The 22,423-nt window shown below is 39.4% G+C and overlaps 1 protein-coding gene across 2 annotated transcripts in view; it reads left to right on the top strand.

Moving 5' to 3' along the window:
• Positions 1-22,423, top strand: part of cpne5b (copine Vb) — a 144,962-nt gene that overhangs the window by 90,860 nt on the left and 31,679 nt on the right. For both annotated transcript variants that reach the window (XM_042496425.2, XM_088085362.1), the window contains 2 exons: positions 11,223-11,326; positions 13,495-13,599. In XM_042496425.2, the coding sequence (XP_042352359.1) occupies positions 11,223-11,326; positions 13,495-13,599 (209 nt within the window). The remainder of the gene's footprint in view (positions 1-11,222; positions 11,327-13,494; positions 13,600-22,423) is intronic.

The following is a 22,423-nucleotide window of genomic DNA, read 5'->3' as shown; positions in this document are numbered from 1 at the left end:
TGCTTCCTTTTTCATCAACTTGTTCACATCGTGCTGAAATACTTAAATAGATACAAACACAACTCTGTTAACATGGAAAGCCTGGTTGAAGCTGCATAGCTGATACATAGCATTTAGAAGTTCAAGAAACAGACATTTTCCCCACAAGTTGGTGGGGACTAAAGAAGAGCTAAAAAGAGAGTGAACTTATATTTGCTGTTTGATGCCAAGTTATGCTAATATGCTCCATTACTGCTGGATGTGTAAATAAGAAACCATTTGTATAGCACTTTTCTAGTTGTTCGACCACTCAAAGCACTTTCACACCACAAGTCACATTCACCCATTGACACACACAGTCATACACTGGTGGCCAAAGATACAGTTCAAAGTACCACCTGCTACTCAGTTTTTGAAACACACACTTACACCAAAAGAACAGCTATCAGGAACAATTTAGGGTTCAGTATCTTGCCCAAGAATACTTCAACATGTTGACTGAAGGAGCTGGGGATCAAACTACCAACTACGAACATTTCGATTAATGGACAACACACTCTACTTTTTGAGCCACAGCCAGGGTGTCAAAGCAATGTTTTGTTTACGGCTCATTTCTACTGCCCTAAAGAGGCCTCAACTCTAGCAGCTTAAAGTGAGACTGAGCATTTATATCCAGACCTAAATGCGCCATATGTAATTCTGGAGAAAGATAGTTTATTGTTTGGTCTCATTCCCAGGCCATCAAATACTGGCGCTTTGGGTTCATGGTTCGGTCTGACAACCAGCCCAAAATCAAAGCTATTCGATGAGCTAGGAATGAGACTCAACAATGCCTTTCAATCTTCAGAATTAAATAATGTCCCTTTTTTTGGAAACACTTAAATCATGACTAAAATTCGACATATGGGTTATGCAAAAAGATTGGCTATATCCAAAAAGGTGACTTGCCAGTGTGTCTCACTGGGTTTAACAGGTTAACATGCATTTAGCATTCATGAACGAACATTATTCATGAGTTTCCATTCGTGATGTAGTCTCAAAAGAAGTGTGCTTGCATACCCTGCAGTGGGAAAATATAAGACATTTGTACACGCTCATTATTATACCTTCACTCAAAACTAGTGTTGGATAAATGTGGTGGATGCATTTTGCAGACACTTTGCCCAATTTTTCACCTTCTTTGTGATGTAGAAAGTGAAGCGTGCAGTTAGTGTTTCTCGAGTGTCTAGGAAATAACTGATATTTGAAAGGAGACTTGGCATCTAACAACTCTAGTTGTTGGTTGTAAACATACTTTGGGGTATATTTAAAACTCATGTATAGCAGTATTTAATATTTTTAAAACCTCTGATGACAAAAAGATGAACACTACTTTTATTTAGCCATAGGGGTCTTCAGCTTTTGTTGATATAAGCTGGCTGGTTTAGTCTTCAGACATAAAACTACAAAGTGCAATTAAGTCTTAAAACAGAGATATGTACATTTCTAGGATACCTTTTCAAAATTTGTCTCACTACAGGAGTTCAACCTCATTAAAATGATAAGCGCAGGAAGAAAATCTCAAGCTAATAAACTGAGGCCATAGCAAAACTGATAGCATCAAATAATTAGATTTGCTAGAACAGAGGGTCACTGTGCCTTATTTTATCACCTGCCAACTTTGTTTCTCACAATTTCCACTGGCAAAGGAAACTTAGAGTAGAAAACATCAGTAGCCAAAGGTGAATAATAACATATTTTGCTGTCACCGTATGGTAATAGAAATACCAAGTGACTGGGCTCAAAATACAGTCTTCTGTGTACATGCACTGGTGCATGTTACTTTTAAGATTACATTCACAGACTTTTTTGTCCTGCACATTTTTTTTTTTTTACTGTACAATTTGGTGTGGTCCAACCTCGACTTGGCAGCTCTGCCAACGTATCCGCATACACAGTTCATATGATATCTTACAAAAAAGCAAATACAACAGTTGATATGATATCTAGTGAGCACCCCAGGAATGTCTTTGTCACATTTTGTATTTCATGTAAAGTCACTGCTTGAGGAAAAGTTAGGCATATGAGGTTTAGGTAAAGTTATGTAAGTTAGGTGTAGGAAAAGACCCACAGTAACGACGTAGCTTAAAATAACTCTCTGTAATGCTACAGGTTACAAATAAATGCAGGGCAGAAGAAAACATTTTTGATCATTTCAAATTAACTGATATCCAAAACATCTATGTCAACAACAGCTTTAATAAATCGGGACCATATGGATAAAATGCCACGAGAGCTTAAGGAGCAGAACTGGTAATTAGAAAAAGATTGTTTTTTTCCATCTGATCAAGTTTATGAAGCGTGCAGTGAAGTAATCAATTTAAGCATATTGAAACATTTCTCCAACTCCATGTGCTAGTTATTAAAAGTTTTGGCAGCTATCTAAACACTTCAACAATCAAAATATTAGTTTGCATTAGTTTGATTAACTCCCTCTTGCAAACACCACTGACACACTCAAAGCGACCAGTTTGTGGGTGAGGCTACAGCGCCATGCAAAAACAACATTCTGGGGGGCTTTATTATTAAGCAGCCTTAAAAATAGAGGCTGACAACAGCAAACCCTGATCCTGCAGGATTCTGACAAATACACTTATCTAGTGGAAACATAAAAATGTAATGCTGTTGCTCATAGCAGAAGACACAAACTTATAGATTAGCCTCATGATAATAGCTACACAATTTTATAAATGAAAACTCATGACTATATTGACCGCATGGCTGCTGCCTACATGATCCGAGTCCAGTTGCAGCTCCACAAAGCAATCCAGGGCTGGTCCATAAGAGATATTTTTACCCCCTGAACATACAGTATTTGCAACGGGGTATATGAGCAGAGTGGGAGCAGAGCAGTGCAATTTTGTTTGGAGCGTTTTCTGTGTTCCCTCCTGCTTCAAGATAAAGCTCAATCACACGAAGAGGATTTTCCATTTTGCTTTATTTGCAAAAATGTAACCGCCGGACTGTTTTGCAGTCCGTATCTTCAGGCCACCAACAGCCAGTGGAGATATTCTTCATCTAACAGTATAAAAAATGCGGTGACTATCTGGAAAGAAACTCCATTTTTGCCCTTCTCTCTTGCAGCACCTCTACTATTTTCATCCTTTGATTGCAAATTTGATCAAATATTCTTCTTTGCTTCACACGACACATCCACGTCCACTCACGTCTAGGGATGTCCTGAACTGACCTTAAACATCGGATCAAGAGCCGATCCAGGCATTTTTTGACTGATAGGGATCAGGTACATTTAGCTCATAGAGCATCCTTTGTTTTATGTTAGCTGTCACCCATGACTTTACTTTCATGCAGAGCAAGATGGAGCGCAGCCTTTGTCTCCTCTGCTCCACTATCCTCTCTCTCTCTCCTCTCTGCTAAACTGAAGAGCAGCGGCTGAGCCCCGCCCACCACGAAACACTTCACGCCATAAACGAAAATGCAGTATGAGACTGTTAATTTATGTTATTTACTGAAGTTCTGAGTTTCATTTCAGCTCAGTGTAGGAGAGTCATATTTTGGTTTCAGCTACAACGCATGGTGTTTTTCCAACCTGCTCTAAGAGAGCAAAGGAGACTGTTGCACAGCTTAGTACAGCCACACTTGCCACTTTAAAGTGAAGCAAAGCCCCCCGAGCAAAAAGCCAACATGACTTATTTAATAATGAAGTGTAATCCATCCCAACAGATGTGCATGCAACAAAAATAAGGACTCCTAACGGGACAAAGACGGGACAGAGACATTCCCTCGAGTATCTCCTCGAGACAGACTGAAGAAGGTGTCTTTAAATGACTTTAAAGACACCTTCTTAAAGTGGGCACTGTGCAGCTATATTATCTAACAAAAGTATGCAATTGGGACTTGGTATCAGCAGATAATCAATATTAAATCCCAGATCGGGATCGCAGGCAAAACAACATGATAAGGAAATCCCTAGTTGCCTCCCTTCTTTCGCCTCCATGTACTGTCTTCTTCTTTAATGCCTCTAAATTTCACGTCCCATTGTAAAATAAATCTGAAAGGTAGCATTCAGCGCATTTGCCAAAGAGTTCTCTTTTAGGGTGAGCAGAGAAACAAGAGGGATGAAGAAAATATCAACTGTAAAAAATAGAAAACCTGGAGCAGCTGGGAGTTGTGCGATTAGAAGATGCGGGTGGAGAGTGGGAAGCAGAAATAGCTGACGCTCTATTCCACACATGTACGTTGTTTGTCAATCCTTATTAAATGCTACAAGATGACATAAATCACAGATTTCGTATCCTGTGGCTTTAAATCAAGCAAGAAAAAGGAGAAGCTCATCCAGGCAAGGAATTACCTATTTGTGGAACCACACATATAAAAGAATACATAATCACTAAGGACCATGTACTGTACGTTAGCTATCGTAATTTAGAGTGTGTACTCGTGTGTATGCTGAGCACGCAGGGAAACATCATACAAACACGAGAGTTATTTGCCATCGTTATCATGTCAGGTCAGCCTCTCCCTTTTCTCCCCCCAGCTTCACCACATCAGCATTTAATTGAGTCACTATCCCATCTTCCTTTTTGCCTTGCCGTATATCGTTTTTTTCCACATTTAACCCCAAGAGACACAAAAAACTGCCTCACACTAATTCATGCCGATCTAATTCCAATTGTAAATGCACTGGTTTGGCACTCACACCACACTTTAACTATCTGCTCCCTATTTCTTCTGTCTTAATTAGTGCATCTATAACTCTTTCTGCAGCAACACACACACACACACTCTCCCGGCTGTCACAAACACTCCTTCATTACTCCCCGGAGGGTGTGAATGTGTCTCTACCTCGCCTGGCCCCCCTGTTTAAATATTGATACTCTGATTCTCTCCATATTAGCAAATGGCTGTTGATCACAGACCTTTGCAGCAGGAGTGTGTGTTCGTGCAACAGAACCTTAATGAGGCAGGAGCAGATGAATATTTAATATCCTCAACACATTCCATCACCATAAATGCTTTTATGTGCCTATTAGCCCCGCAGAGATTTCCTGGTGTGTCCTCCCTCTCGCTGACTCAGAGTGGCAACGTTGCCAAATTCTGCTGCTTTGAATACCAAAACCTGAATTTACTTTGTGAGTAACTTGATCAGCGAGTTCATTTCATTCCAACAGAGCAAACCCTGTGAACCCGTGTGTTTACAGTAAATAATTCTGCTTTTTTAAGCAGACATAAAACTGAGAGAATGACAGTCTTGGTGGTTTTGGTGCTTTAATCCATTATGGCTCAGTTTGGAGTAAGAAGCAGCACTAATTGAGCTTTCCTAATGTTGTCACTTATCAAAATGATACATTGTTATGAGGGCATGATGTGGATTCACTGTCGTGTTTAATTGTTAAACACAGATGGAAATGGCAATTAATTTAGCTATGGGTGTTGTTGAAGAAACTGCAGTTTAATTTATTTTCATTATTGTATGTTTTTTATTCTCCTTAATAGTTTAGCTGATCCTAAAAACCTTTTTTCCAGTAAGACTTATGTTGCATTCACATGGAGTCAGGCAGACGGTAGTCAGCAAACAAATATCATTTAATTGGACGAGAGCAGGACAGTAAAATAAGGTGAGACCGTCAGAAAATATTGGCAATGGTGACTATAAATGGCAGTGCCATTCTAAGTTAAAACATTTCCTCTGCGATGGAACTTACAAACAGATATTATGTGGCTCTGGACATTACTAGAATAACAGCATAAAATAATAAACACAAAATTATTTTATTCCATTCTTTGCGATGCTGATGCTGCATAGTTGACAAACTATCGTCATACATGGTTTGTGTCACCATCCTGCTATTCTGTTGAACTGTTATGTTTTTCCTGTGTTGTGTAGAAGGTGTCTGTCTGCCAGCTACTGTATGCCTGATTTTATGTAAATGCAGCGTGCTGCTCCCTCCCTAGAGTTTCCAAGTAGTATTATTGTAGGTGCCGCTACCACAAAGACAACTTGTTTGCTTTCTGTTTTGCTCAGAGCAACTCCAACAACCGGACGCACTGCATTTTGTTTTTCCACAGTTACTTCAGTTGTTCCACCATCCGCCATTTCCACCACTGAAGATAGTAACTGCAAGGAACTTACAGTGAAACTGGGGATAATTTAAGATAGCTACCAGGGGGAAAAGCACTATCCTTTGTCTGTCAAGTTTGCGAAATGATTGACAAACTTTCTTTGTGCCTTTTCCTGAGAGATCATACCCAGTGGCAGACAAAATTGCATAGTTAAAGCGAAGCTTATGGGGAACCAATCTCAATGCCAATGGTGCCATTTTTCAAACCAATTACATTGAATTTACTCCATAGTGATAAGTTAAAGCAAACAAAAAAAATCTATTTCCACTATAAGATGATTTGATCCATGTGGGTAGAAAAGCAATAAAGTTAAATTCCATCAAGAACATTTCACTAAATGAATGCTGGAAAAACAGAAACCATGAAGAAACCAAAATGCTCCCTCAAGGCCACACAACTGATGCACAAACTTACAGAAAATGTTGCCACTGAGCACCGTTGCAGGATTAATTGATAATCTGATCTCATTGTCTGGCTTTGTTTTCTGATCTTAAAGATCATCAAAAAGCAAATGAATTCATTATGCCTGTGTGCATGTGAGTGCTAAATATGTTAGTGATTTTGCACATATTTAATGCAGGGCTGAAACTAACAATTATTTGTTATTGCTATTGCCGGTAATTTCCTCAATTAATCCATAGGTTGTTACTTCTGCCAAATCTCAGAAAATGGTGATCAGTATATCCCAAAGTCCAAGATAGCACCCTCAAATGTCCTGTCTTGACCACAACACAAAGTTATTCGGTTTACTGTCATAGAGGATTTCGGAACATTACATCAAATTTAAGCAGCTGGATTCAGAGAATTGTCTCTTTTTTTCTTTAAATAAATGGCTGAAACCGAAATCAGGTGCTGATTAATAGTTGACAAATAAATGATTCATTATTGCAACTTTAAGCGTATGCATATTCAGGTATGCACATAGTGCGCATGCAGGGCCCTGTGGGTTAATTAGACAGGAAAACTGACACATTTTTCATGTTTATAAGAAAAAAGGTGCTGTGATCTAACTTTACACCTTAGTATCTTGTACTAAGTCTTTGAGGAGACAGATAGTTCTGCAAAAAAATGGAGCTGGGCTGTTCCTTCAGTCACTTTTATTAGGTACAGGGACAAAACTTCTTCAGAATATGCATCTTCACTTTTTTTTTTTTTAAATCTTTGCTTGCTGCATTCCAGAGCATTAGATTGTAAACATGAACACTGCTTTCATGTGTTGAGAGGCGACAATGTCACAGTGAGTACTTGTTGAAGTTGGGTACTTGTTGAAAATTGAAAGCACACATACACGCACATCCTGTATCCGGAGATGGAAGACAGAGTGACATAAATGAAATCTATTGCTACAGCAAATATTTCTACTGCCATATATTCAGATGACATAAGCATTCAAATGATTGTTTGTCAATCATGACTGCCAGCATTCCTCAGGAGGATTAAAAGAGAGTTTTTAAGAGAATGAAACAGAGTGAGAATTCTGTGTAGGAGGGATGTGTCAAATGGCAGACATGTGGTGTGTGTGTGTGTGTGTGTGTGTGTGTGTGTGTGTGTGTCCTCAGGGTGAGAGCAGGAATACAGATAAAGTTCTGCTTGCTGCCGGAGTGGAGTGGATGTGATCATGAGTGTGTCAGAGGGAAGTAAGTGCTGCACTGTGCCTGGCTGTGTGTGATAAAGACACAGAGAGGACACTGTGGCAAGACGCATACAGGAATTAAAATGGGGATCGGCATATGTGCCGTTACCGGCGCATATGCTGATCCCCATTTTAATTCCGGCTCTCACTCTCTCACAGTCACATTTGCAACCTCGCACACATTCTTTTGCTGATTTGCCTCTCGGCACACAGCCAGAAAACAAGGTGCAAGCTCCAACATTAAAAAGCTATTAAGCTATCATTAGTGGCACCATGACTGCCCAGTGTTAGGCCTCGAGCCCTGACAGCAGCAGCAATCTACTGTTATAGTATCTGAACATACTGTAATGAACCCACTGTGTTTCAGAGATTAGCCACAGCCCATATGCCAGAGATAAGTCAGAGCCTCCTTCCCTGCACCGCCACCTCACACAGAGCACCAAGAGCAGGGAGGGGTGAGTGTAAACAAGTAGTACAAACCTCAACAGCAGCCAAGTGATTTATATTTGGGGTTTGTAAAAGCGCTACATTTTATGATAAACTACTGGTGGAGAAAACGCACAATCAGGCTTATTTGTGTTTGTGTGTGTGCATGTGTGCGTGTGAAAGAGAGAGTGAGTAAAAGTTGGTTTGCAGTGAGAATTTATCTCCAAGCATCTGCTGCTGGTCTTTGATTTATTTAAGGTAAATAAAATGCTTTTATGGTTTTTGTTAAGTAGCCTTAGGTCACCCTCAGACACAGTAAATTCTTCATACAAATACACTGCTGTGCGTAAAGAATTTTGTTAATTGACTGATTGTTTCAACGCTTGCGATAATGGTGCAATGCAAATCTAGTCATTAATCATGAAAATATTCATCTTCTGTTTATCACCCTTTCATTTTGGAATCCAGGTGGTATTATAAAACAAAGTCATTTAATATGGTCATTCAAAGGACAATTTCTGAATAGCAGAATTCTGTTCTTGAAGAAAAACGTGCAGTAATAAGGAGCTGCTCTCGTCAAATTGTCTATTACTTGAGTCGGTATCTGTTGGGGATGAATACAACAAGTTTGGAAAAGCAGGTGGGGGGTGTGGAGTTAAAAATAAGTGAGCTTTTTAGACCTCTGCAGCCTACTTGAGGCTACACTAGCAACACACTCCACACCCGTATTTGCAACCGCAGTGAACAGAGGTTGAGATGTATTGTGGGTAATGTACACACCAGGGGTTGTATTCACAAACATTCTGAGTACACTCAGAGAGCTCCTGAATTATCCCACAAAAAAATCTTACAAGGAGTCGTAGTTTAGGAGCAATTTTGGAAAATTCTCAGAGCAACTCTGTGCGAAGAGGGGACTAAAACTTTTACCTTAGTGAGGAGGTGTGGTTTGACCCCTTTGCTAAGTATGATGCATTCTTTCAAAAGGTGTGATTGGTTGTCAAAGACATGCCCTTTTGAAAGCCTGCAAGGTGCAGACACCAAGTGGAAATGAAATTAACTACAACAGAATATGAGACTGGGAAAGCACTGTTGATCACTCTGCTGCACTGTCATATTTTTCCAGTTACCAAATATCTCAGTATTGTGATCACTTTCATTTCTGGTGTTATAAAATTGCGTTGGGTGGGAAATGTGAGCACATTTCAAACGAAATCAACCACAAACATTATCCCTGCAACATCTAATCCGTAGAATTTAACTCACTGTCAACCAGGGTTTGGAAAATATTTCTCCTACCTCTTTGTCTTTATAACTCCTAACAGTTTTTCACCTTAAGAACTCTTTTAAGGGCTATGACGTTTTGTGAATAACTTTTATCTCTACCAGGACCTACTCTTAACTTTAATTGCTGCAATGAATTAAGTAACTTAAATTGTGTTTATGTTCTAATTAGAATTGTGATTTTATAAAATGTATGTAATAGGCAAATGCAGCCTTTTTGTCATTGCTAAATAGGTATGTATGTACATGCAAACCTATCTAAAACATTATGTTTATTCAGCATATAATAGGGACTAATCATGATAAATAACAGAAATTAAAGTAATTTTTCAACCTTAATTTAAGAGTTAATTTAGAGTTATAACTACAAGATATTATTTCATTATGATGGATTGAAGCAAAAACTATTGCTATAATTCACATATAACAAAATAATATCTTAACCTAAATAATACCCAAACCTTCCAGATATGGTTCTGAATTGAGGAAAACATAAAGTGCATTATGATTATAAAGTCATTATGTTATTTGGCTAAAACAAGTAGCAAAGCAGCCCTAATTTAACATATAAGAAAAACAAAAAGCCCAAAGCAGCTTTTTGTTTGATATTTCTCTGAGCTGAAGTATACTTGAAGTAATCTGATGATTTCCAGATGCTGTGACAGGTATCAGAAGAAGTTAGCTTGATGACCATTACTCACGCTAGAATTAGACTTGGTAAGCAGCTGGCAATAATGTTAGCAGGACCGCAGGTGGGTGGATACAAAGCTATGGGTAGGGATTACAAAGCCTATATACTGGAACAACAACAACAACAAAAAAAACACACAGACACACACACACACACACACACGTAGACACACACACCATTAGGCTGTGTTTATAGATAAAGCTAGAGTGTCTGGTAGGCTGATTGCCAGTAGTTCATGGAATGGAAACAGATGACATTCACACTACTCAGAATTAGGGCTGGGCGATATGGTTTTAAAATATCATTGTGATATTTTAAGTCCAAATTTTGATACACAATATATATCCCAATATTTTTAAATATCCTTTAAAGTAATTTTAACTACTAAAATGAAAAAATATTTGATGTTCTGTAGTTACAAAAAAGTGAAATAAGGTACAATTAAGTTTAATTAAGTAGCTACTGTCAAAGAATAAAGTTGAATACATTCATGTTATAATAATATTTAATAAAATGTGGTTATAAGGAAGTTAAATAAAGTACTTTTATGATAAAATTTTAAAAAGCATTGTTATAATTAAATAAATCAAAGCGGGATCCATGGTGTTTTATTTTGAAGGACATGGCTCGTCCTGGGCCAGAAGTGTTGATATTTTTGCTGTGGACTTGAAGCTTCTGGTCAACAGTTGGATCAATGTGCACAAAAGCTTACCAAAAACGAACTTATTTTTCTTAATAAATGTGTTGCTCTCATGTCATATAACAATCTTCTCAGTGGGGAAAAAAGGGCCCTCACAGTATGCCAATAAATACAAGTAACGGTACACACAGACCCCTACACAAACACTGTGGGTATAAACAGACTTAAGTATTCAGGCAGTATTCATTATCCTATTGTGTGGTGAACAGAGAGCTGACTCCATCTGCTGTCCCACTGTAAGCGCCGAAGATGAAAGAGAAGACGTAGGGGGAGAGAAGTGAAACAGGCCACATAAATAATATCATCCACTCTTTAATCATGGAGAAGTTATACCCTCCTCTCTAAGCTATCATATACTTCTCTCCCCACATCTCCACGCATCTCTGCAGGACAGCGCCACTATGCAGTTCTGTGCCAACAAGCTGGACAAGAAGGACTTCTTTGGGAAGTCGGACCCTTTCATGGTCTTCTACAGAAGCAACGAGGATGGAACGTGAGTGCTTGATGTGATTTTGTTTTGTTGTCCTAAGTGTTTCAAAAAGGGTTAGTATTTGCCATCAAAAACACACTTGAAGGAGTATTTCACCGATATAAAGAAAGTCCTCACATAAAACTTGGCTATCTCTGCAGTGGAAAGATGCAAATACTCTTGAAATTGGTGACACATGACTTGAGAAATTGAAGAAAAGGATGCTTTTGGTCAAGGGGTACTAGAAAATCTTAAACAACCAGAATGCATCACGCCTTACCAGACGCTCCGTTGGTGGGTGACATAACGTGGACCGGTCCAAGTGAAACAATGGCAGCCGACAGTTAAACAGCAAGCTAGTTTTCAGAAACACATTTCTGAAAACTTTTATGGAGACAAATAAACAATGTTGTATTTGATCAGCGCTGCTTAGTTTTACTGTTTGATCTCATATTTTTAGGCCTCCGTATTCACTGCGCAGGAAGCAGTATGGCACAAACTTCCTGTTAACAAATTCTTGCTATTATAGCGAAACATGACGTTTAAATATATTTCTGGAAACATTTTAGGAAACAAATATGCAGTGCAGTAACATGCCGTTTGATCAGATTTTGGTCTGAGAAAGAGAGAGGGGCAGAAAACTATCTTGATAAACTGTAGAGTCTCTGTCTACAGTGGCAGCACAGGTGGAAGTGAAGTACAGCCTGCAGTTTGAGCAACAGCCCGAGAGCCAGCAAAACACTGACAAATTATGTAAAATACATCATTTGGAGGAGTTTGGCTGCCAGGGGAGAAGGGAATATCTAGGCACTGGTTAGATGGAGGAAAGTTTACCACAGTTTATCTGCACATACTTCCCACATTGTTTTGATACAAAGCTGGTTGAAAATTGGCAAAATATCCCTTTAAAAGATAGTTTCTGAATTTGGTGTTATAAGCACGCTCTAAAGTTTATGGGAAGAAAACACTGTCAGATATTAGGCTGCCTTTGTTGAAGCAGGATAAATTAGCTCATAAGAGAGACTCTAAAATCTGCTTTGAAAAATGAGCCTTAAAGTACAACATAATAAAGGTTACAGAAGCATAATAAAGAATTTAGATGAAAATCATCTGGGGAAGAGAAAGAGGGAACACAGAAGAAATACAGTGGAGGGGGGTGAGAATATATGTAAAGAGGAAAGCTGCAGTGGTTACTGAAGCATAAGTTAAGAGGCTGCATACAGAGGCGAGTATCCTGTTAACAACATCACCACAACTCCCATGACTATACCTTACATAAATGACTTGAGGAGAGCAAATAGGAGGGAGAGGCAATTAATGGAAAAAAGCATAAAAGCAAGGGGAAACAAAAAACAATCTGCATTTTCCATCAAATTAAAAACGCTGTCAGTTTCTGAGGCAGTTCACGTAGGGATGCACAACACTTCCCGATCTCCTCACGCCTTCCCAGAGTGCTCTTTAGCCTCCCAAGGGGTTGTGCAGTAGTGGCTGCGACAGCCCGATCTAGCACAGATGCTTTAGCAAGTGCTTCATTAGCTGTCTTCCAGCTTTTCTCAGTTTTTTTTTTTTTTGATACATAACAGGGTGGGAAATGGATCCCCACAGATGTGCCAGAAGTATTGGCTGTTGGTGCCAGAGGGGGGTACAAATTAGAGGCCTGTGCAGCTAAAGGACTAACAGGGTTTTGAAAGGCTTGAGGCACTTAGTGGAGCACAAGTAATCCAAGGCTTTAGGCAAAAAAAAAGAAGTGTGATACGCCTTGTTGCTTTTCAAGAGGATATTTGGGGGGTTATGTGATAGGAATTTATGTGGCTCTGCTCTGCGAAGCATTGCAGATATCAGAGTAGTCCATTTGCATATCATCGTCACACTTGTGGTCAAGGGAAAGGGTTTAATAGCCAGACTGAAATACCAAATTATTCTCTGCAGTCTGAAACACAATGTAGCTGGGAGACAGGCCAAGTGGTATACAAAGCTGGGTACAGCTCTATTTAAAGGATCTCTCTTGTCACTGTAGGATTCACATTGTTTTTCCTGTTACCGCTGTCTCTTCTGTCACATGCTCCTCCCCTTATTTGCATATTTATGTCTCTCCAAGGCGTGTGTGATTAAAAAATAATCTTACAATTTCTTTCTCTGCCAATTTTCTAATGCATCTTTTCCCAACCTCCCCCCTCTTGCTCTTCCATTAGGTTTACTATCTGCCATAAAACAGAGGTGGTGAAGAACACATTAAATCCAGTGTGGCAGCCTTTCACTATCCCAGTAAGAGCACTCTGCAATGGAGACTACGACAGGTACAATGCAACCTCCCCCTCTTCGTCTTTACACCTTCTGTTCCCTACAACTGCTGTTTATCCTTTCAATGCTTCTTTGCACCATTGATCTCCTCTATTTCTACCTTCACACACACAAACATAGAAATACTTACACATACACCTTGAATAGTCTACCATGTTGCCCCAATTGACATCTTCTGGCCTTCATTGATGCCTGTTGGTTCAATCTAACAACTACCTTCCTGGCTTTAATCAAAATCTCTCTATGTGGCAAACTGTGTACTGATGGCAACAATACTACACCATGAGCATCAATGAGTTTAACCAGTAGAAATCAATACCAGTTAAGCATAGTGCAGTGTTAAGCCTCCTATTCTTTCTACTGTCACATAATTTTTGCTGCTGTGTGCCTCTGTATATATCGATCGTTACTGGAGTAACAGGGGTCAGGCACAATGAGACGCTAATCTCCAATGACCTCTTTGCGGTGTTTCTGTTATCAGCTCTGTTCTCCTCATGTATAATCTGAGTGATATGCACCGATCAGCCACAACATTAAAATCACTGGTAAGTGTAGTGGATAATATTGATCATCTTGTTACAATGTAATGTTCTGCTGGGAAACCTAGGGTCCTGGGATTCATCCGGATGCCACTTGACATGTTCCAACCCCCCAAACACCATTACAGACAGTAAACCCCCTCAGCCCTCATGGCAACGGCACTAATATCTCTGTCAGCATCACACAACATGGCAGGACTAAAATGTAGGCAAGCTGTTGGTAGTTAATCTCTTTTGACTGGTTGTGACACTTAGTTATCTTTGCCTGCACTGTGTTTGATATGGAAAAACCATGAATGTACAATATGATATGAACATTCTCAGAGCATTCGCATGACTAAAGATCGGACATATATCGGTTCTAGGACCACATATTAAAGTTGCCCAGATGTTACTAGAAAATGGATTTCTGTGTCCACACTACTCTGAAAAACTGTCACATGGGAGCAAAAAAAAAAAAAAAAAAAAATCAGATATGAGCAACATTTGCTTATAATGTTAACATAACCTTTGTCTGGTTCCTGTAGCTTTAGTATTATATTAATTATATCTTAACAACCTATTTACAAGATTTGCCTTTACAAATGAGTCCACTGAACACATTAAAAATGACAGCTGGAGACGGCGTTATCAACCGACTCATCTTAACTAACTAGGTAGCTACAGCTAATAATATATGCTTGTGACAGCTGTCATTTCAAACACATTATCATTATTAAGCACAAAAAACAGAAAGCCTGTCAGGCACAGTAACAGCAACTGAAGGGGACGTGGTTTAAGGATTGGTCAGTTCAATGTTAGCAGTGCAAAATTAACAATATCAGGAAAGCTGATACGAGGGGATAAGGGCCCTTTCACATTTACGTCATTCAGTCTGAATTTTTGGACTCTTGTAGTTGGATCCAAACCAAAATTACAAGTATAAACCTCCCCTGGACCACGGCCTGGACCATCAGCTTTGGTCCGATGAAATGAGTTCCAGTCAAATTGAACCATGATTTTTGGGGTGAAAATATAAAATGGATAGTTCAGACTTTTAGAGACGCAACTCATGTAGCTGATAATGACAGAACACAGGTACATCACGTGTAGTTCCTTGGAGCACTCACGCTAGTTGCAATTTGAAACCTAAACTGTATACTGTACCGTACACAAAACAAAAAATATAAACTTTGGTTGGGATCTTGGTTCGGACAGGCATCTTGGGATCTTGGTTTTCAGGCATGAAAAGACCCACAGATAACAAAATGTTTTAATATTTTTAATATAATTTTGGCAGTTTATTGCTTCAGCCCTAGAAAACACTGGATCACATTAGTAACTAAATATCTAAAATAATGATGTGTTGCTCTTCCAAGTTGGCACATAATTAATGTTGACATGTTGTGTCAGAGGGGATATAAATTCATTTTTCTCCCAGCTTATCTGCTTGCTTCTAATTTAAAAGACAGTGCAGGGAGGAAAACAAGCTAAATCATGAAGGAGCTGTGAGGGAAGATGAAAAAGGAGTGACAGATTACTTTTGTGGGGGGGGGCATATTTCATGTGGCATGCTGTATCTTTTTCTCCCTCTATTCTCATCTCTCTTACAAAAGTTGTCTGTCCTAACTCTAATTACTGAGAGTGCTGAGAGCCCGGTGTGTGCTCAGAAAGCTGAGGTAAATCCCAAACAGACAGACGGGAACAGAGCTACTGAGGGGGGTTGCCTCAGGAACTATTTGATACTTGGGAAATATCAGGTGAATTATTGCGAGCCAGCCAGTCACTCATGAGCTTGAGAAGGGGTCACTAGCCTGTCAGAACCAATCATACACAAGGGACTGAGCCGACCATCAAAGGTATTTTTTCCCTATGCCACGCAAACATGCACACATACACGCCCACACCTAGAGTATAATAAATTGTGACAAGACCACGAGCTGAAACAGCCTGAAATTCTGCAAGTCTTGAAATATCACCACAACAGCGCTATAAACAGGGTATATCCTGCGTGGGTGAGGAATAAAATCTGTGCCTCAGTGTTTTTTTGTGTCCATATTTCTATGACCACGGGTGGGGTGGAATTTTTCAACCTCCATCATTATCATTCAAGCTGTATTCAGGCAAGAAACACAGATCTTAGGGCTGTCATTTCTTTTGATCCATTTAATTACTGTTTACATCTATCAACTGAGGGAAAGCTTCCAGTGATTTGACAAGTACTAATGTGGTGCCCGTAAAAAATAAAAATAAATGTAAAATCAACATTTAGCATAATTCTGTGTGGTGATACAGAATAGTCAGCAGCTCACACTTAAACAATCTGCACTGATTAAAACTCTAAAATTAAACCGAAAAATACCTTTGTTCAGTTTGGGGTGTCTCTGTCTTAGTCCATATGTCCAAAACAGTCTAATTGGTTCCTTACTGAATCGATATTGGGAACTTATGCAAGATATACAGTTAACATGGTTTATAAGTTGTAGTTGGTATGAAGAATTATATGTTTCCTTTATATTTGATGCTCAACATTGCTGATATTCACTTTATACCCTCAACAGGGAAACCTTACATCTTAGATGGAACAAATCCAACCACTGACTTTGCAGATTATGACAAATGACAAACCTAAATAATTCAATAAAACTTCACTTGAGGCCCCTTGTGGACTCAGGCAAATACATTTTGGATTTGGACAGCCCTTCAACACTCACAAGGAGAGCAGAAAGGTTTGGTCATTTCAATTCAGCCAAAAACTCACACTCCTTCTGGATTTAATCAATATATATTAAGCTTCCTTGAGTATGTACTGTTAGGATTTGAATGCATTGTTATAAATAGGTGGTGGCATTCATTATCCAGTTGGTTGCCATTAAAACATTGAAGAACAAGACATTTCTAGTGTTATTACAAAAATTGAAAATACTCATAAAGTAAGTGAATAGAAACACACTTTTAAGGATAACGAGGAAAGTTTGTGGAATCCTTACTTATTCCTGCGTTAAAGCTTCTCAGAGGACACTGATTTCTCTAAACGCTTTGTCTCCAAGTCAAAGGGCTATGCAATTAATCAAAAAGGACTCGCTAAATTAGAAAAAGTAAGAGTTACACAAATTGCAGATTACTTGTATAAGAAGAATTGTTTATTGCTGTTGTGTCAGGGTGGAGAGGCAGCTACTATGGCTACAACTGGTCGTTATCTGAAGTGGCATTTGCCCTACTCCCTCTCACTGCAGCACATGTTGGAGAAGGGATGGAAGAACCTTTATCTGTTGAGAGTAGTAGCCCACTCAAGTATGTCAGTGGATGACCTACTGCTGATGTACTTTGCTCTAATTAGATCAGCGCCTTAGTACAGACATCTTCCTCTCATTAGCTGCACCAAAGGGCATAAAGTCAGAGTGAGTTCAACAAACGGTGTTTTTAAAAGGGGCACTCTGCTCTCCAAACTGACATCTCTAAGGGAACAAAGGGAAGAAGATGCAGTGGTTCTACTAAAAGAGATGATGCGCCCTTCAAGATGACTGCATGACTTTCGAAGAGAGAGAGAGAGAAAGAGAAAGAGAGAGAGAAGACAGCAAGACAGACAAACAGGCATTGGTACATGTACACGTGAATATACTGTACAGTTGCCCTCTATTCTTCCTGCTGAAATAAAGTACCTTTTACTCTGATAGGTTTTTAAATGTGAGATCCATTTTTGATTTCATTCTTTTCATTATGTGGGAGACGGTGCACTTCAGACATGTTTCTATGGACCTCTTTTAAAGAAACTTTTTCTCAAAGTCTCAAGTCAAGAGATTGAACAATACATTTTGTATTTCAGTTCCATGGTCTCTCTCTGTGACAGTCTCTTGCATCCTAAAACAATGAAAGTCCCTGTGGGATGTGGATGGAACTGACTGTAAAGATCTCACTGACAGCTGCACTTCATTTGGGCTGACTGTCTGCCCTGTCCGTTCACAGACTTTTCTTTAAAGCCAGTGTGTTGTTGCATCTTTAGATTTTTTGCGCCTGTGTAAAGTGATGTTACAAAAACAAGGATACGGATCTAGAAAGTTTCCAAGTCAAATCTTTAACTCACTTAAAAATAGTTGGACTTCATGATATTTTTTAAAAACTTCAGTTTTAGTTTATCCACAAACTGGAATAACTGCCTTTGCCGAACCAGTCAAGTTGCAGTTACAGTTCACATCCACATCTAACCAGACTCCTATGTAGCCATGACAGCTGACGATGCTTCAGACATGGATGTTTCTGCCAAGAAGCTACAGATAAAACAGATAAAATATTTTCGAATTAGGGTCGAAAACATGTTTTGTGAGGTAAGTGATCTTTGACCACCAAAATCTAGTTGGTTCATACTTGAGACTTAGTGGACATTTGTGCCTAATTTAGGGAAATTCCCCCAAGACTTTCTTGAGATATCCTGTTCATATGAATGAAACGGACACAAGGTCACAGTCACCTTTGACCGAGAAAATCGAATCAGTTTTTAATTGAGTCCAAGTGGACATTTGTGCCAAATTTGAAGAAATTCCCTCAAGGTGTTCTTGAGACATGGGGTCATTTTGCTTTCGGCCTATGTCACCGGCGTAAAAACAGTTAGAACACAAGTATAATTCATGAGTCATTATGGTGACGTTAAATAGGTCACCCATTTGACATTTTATATTTTATTTTTACTTTTCATTATAGAGAAAAAAATATATATTGAAACCTTCTGCTGCAAAGACAACACCCTTAACAATGTGCAGCCACACTGAACAAAGGCTAAAGGCTACTGGACTGTGCACAATTGTTGCTGCATAAAATCTGTAGTGTTGCTTGTTATTGCTAGGAAACAACACCCGTAAATCCCAGATCTGAATCATCGCCAAAGGCTATCTGTCGACCATATTTTAGTCAGATCTGTCTCTAACCCTTTAGAATATCTTGCAAACACACAGACAAGGATAGAAACACCTTCAAACTGTGCCGGCTGGCGACTGGGTGGCGCAGTGATTAGGCAGACTGTCCTTCAAGTGGCAGGATCCAGTTGAGTCTCTGGTGACAGCGAGGAAAATCCATCTCTCAATATATACACGCAACCACTCGGCTGTGGAAGATTTTAGCAAAAAAAAAGGAGAGTAGATGAAGGAAAGCAAAGTGGGAGTAGGGATGGGGTGGAGGACAGGAGGAGAAATGAAGTAGAGGAGAATAACCGATCACGGGCAGCAAAGGCAAGCATACCTGCAGTGTTACAGAAGAAAAAATACAGAAATTCATATTTCAAAGGCCCTGTTCAAGATGAGCAAGTCGAAGGGGAGGAGGATGAGGGAGCATGAAAAGAGAAGAGGGAAATGGAAGGTGCTTCCAAGTTTTAGAAATTTAAATTTAAATGTGCTCAATCTTTCTACTGTATATATATACAGTATATATACTGTATATCAAACTCCCTACTGTGTTTCGTCTATGTGGGTGGCACCTAAGGTATATATATATATTTATGCTGACAATTCATTAAGAACATCAAAAGGATCGAATCCTTGTCATTAACGTGCCAGCCCAGACTCAAGCATAGTCTATTTCCATCCCTGGCAGAAGATCACAGACAGATCTGTGTAATTGGAGCTGAAGAATTGTTCAGTGTCAAACGCAGTCTCCCTTTTCTTTCCTCAATTATATGCGCCTCCATTACTGAGATGAGTCGTGTTCATTAAAGATGTCTTGGAATAGTAGCTGAGGATATCTGTGGCTGATTAGTTTTGGAGTGGGTATTGTTCTGAGAGAACACTTAAGGATCTGAGCACTGAAAAGTCCTTCGATACAGCTGTAGGTTAGGATATGAAAGAAGAATGATGAGAAATGCTTTGAGCCGATAAGATGACAGCACCATGGTGCTTTGAGTAACATGGCGTACACTCAAAAAGCACCACTTGCATTTACAGCACTACCACTATGGATTGGTCGGTGTAAAGGATTTCAGTTCCCTTTCCCTTCTATTGCTCACTAAGATTATATGCACAAAGCCCTTTTTTCTAGGTATGTCCGGATCTGATCTCAAAGATCGAGCCAGGTCAAGGCATTTTTTAAAGAAGTATTTCACCAATGTACAGAAGGACCTCACATAAAACGAGGCTGTCTCTGCAGTAGAAAGACGCACATACTTTTAAAATGGGAGTTACATGACCAGAGAGAACAAAGACTATTTTTAGTATATGTCCTTGCATCAAATCCAACCTGGGCTCCAACTGTGTACAATGTATCCAAAACAACGGACAGAGCTGACGGTAAACAAGAGGCCATGTGTCGTAACTCCATTTGAAACTCATTCTAAATGCACTGTATACACGTCCAAAGAATGCTATTAAATCCCAAATATTAGCATCATAGTTCACATTAATCGGAAAATGATGCTTTCGGAAAAAGCCCTAATTTGGAAAATCCAGGAATGAGCTGCTTAAATGACCTGTATCATGTTCATATTTTAACATTAGGAATAATAGGGGAATAGTGCATGTAAATCTACAAATCTAAATCTACAAATAAATCTACCTTGTTCCTTGTAAATGTATCCACTGTTTCTGCTGTATCTGTCTGTATCAGTTACCTCTACCTATTACCTTTTTTTTCCACACTGGAAATAAGTATAACGTTTCCACCACCTAGGTGAACAATTTCTCTCCCAGAGCATTGAAGATAACCTCAAAAGAACAAACTGTCACTGCAAAACAACAGGGGCCAGGTGGCAGTAAGGAAGTAGGGCTTATTTCAGGCATCTTTCAATTCCTCAGTGACAGGAAAAGAAGTCTCTGATGTGCCGCTTGCTTCTGTTTTCTTTGGATCTGGGCTGGTGTCAGTACTTGTGTAAGACGAAATGGGGAGGAGAGGAGAGACATGGGGCTAAGATCAATGTGACTCAGGGATGAAAGTGCCAAAAAAAGTTGTTTTTTTTTCTCTTCTCCACTCTGCAGAGACATTGTATCTGCTGCATTTGTGCAAAACGGCATCAGAGTGTTTTTCTGATGCGCTTTTGAATGTTGGAAGTTAACATGTGCTGCAGTTTGGAAGTTACGGGTTTTTGGAGGGAGTATTTTATACAAGCTGACTTTTTCTCTTGCAACGTGCAGCCAGCTGCTCAGCCTTGTTCTGAGGCTGGCGAGCATCCTAGTTTTAGAACAAACTGACATCCGTTTTAATTGATTTTACGGTTCCCCTGGCAACATTTCACAACACATACTTGAATGAAATGATATGAAATGAGTGCTCAGTATATTATTTAAAAATAGCTGTTTTTGAGAGATCCACTGAACCCACTCAATCATTCAGTTATTAACACATCAGAATGAATGACAAACTCTTTTAGGTAAATATATAAACATCCTCAGTGTTTCTTTTCCTTGTGGCCCTCAAGAGTGATGATGAGCCTCATGTATTTGGCACTGAAAACTCCAAGGCTCAGAGGGATGACATTAAACAGAGCACACACCTGTGGCTGCTGTCTCCTGTCTTTGTTAATTACAAAAGCAATGATGAGGCTAATGAAGTTGTTGCTGGGGATAGTTGTTATTTTCCCCCAGAGTGATGACACTATAGCACCTATTCAGACATGCACTGTATTACCTCAATGCTCTGACAAAGTAACATGGTTGAAACAAAACCCCAAAAGTAGCGCTAAGTATCATCTAAAAAATTCTGATACTAAATTCCGTTGCCTTAAAGTTATATTGATACCAGTATTTGAAATAATCCTTCCACATTTCTTTCATTTTTTATGGTGGCATCTCGGCACGCTGAATTGCTTACCCCATCAAACACACTGCACTCGACTTCATCAAACTCGCCTGAGTCCAGGCCTTGGCATCCACCCATGCCAACAAGTTGACTGATTCGTCTGTTGAAATGAAAAATGACCAGCGAGCACTGCAGGGGGACTAACAATTAGCCAACCAGCACCATGGGCCAAACAAATGCTGTTGTCAAGAGTTGGCAAGTAGTGCGCAAAAACCAATGAGAGGTAATAACAATAATGGCAAGCACTGTAGACAAGATAGACGCAATAGAGGCTGTTCTAAATTGACATGTTTTCTCAGTATTGACCAACTTCGTAGTTTGTGTTTAACTGCACTCCGTTCCATTCCTAAAACCCCGGCAGAGCAGTTATGTTGGCATAGCTATGCATGTCAGTGTGGACTTAAAATTCCATTAAATTCAGGTGGATAGATTAGTCTCTGATGATCCGTAAGGGAAAATTGAATTGTCCTTGAAAATCAGTGGTTGTAATGTCAAAATGAAGATGAAAATGGGAGTGTGAGGAGTT

The sequence above is a fragment of the Plectropomus leopardus genome, chromosome 2, assembly GCF_026936395.1.
Source record: "Plectropomus leopardus strain MGB_pleo_1.0 chromosome 2, ASM2693639v1, whole genome shotgun sequence".
Classification (NCBI taxonomy): domain Eukaryota; kingdom Metazoa; phylum Chordata; class Actinopteri; order Perciformes; family Serranidae; genus Plectropomus; species Plectropomus leopardus.
Note: the sequence above shows the minus strand (reverse complement) of the source record. Positions and strands in the feature narration are given on the sequence as shown.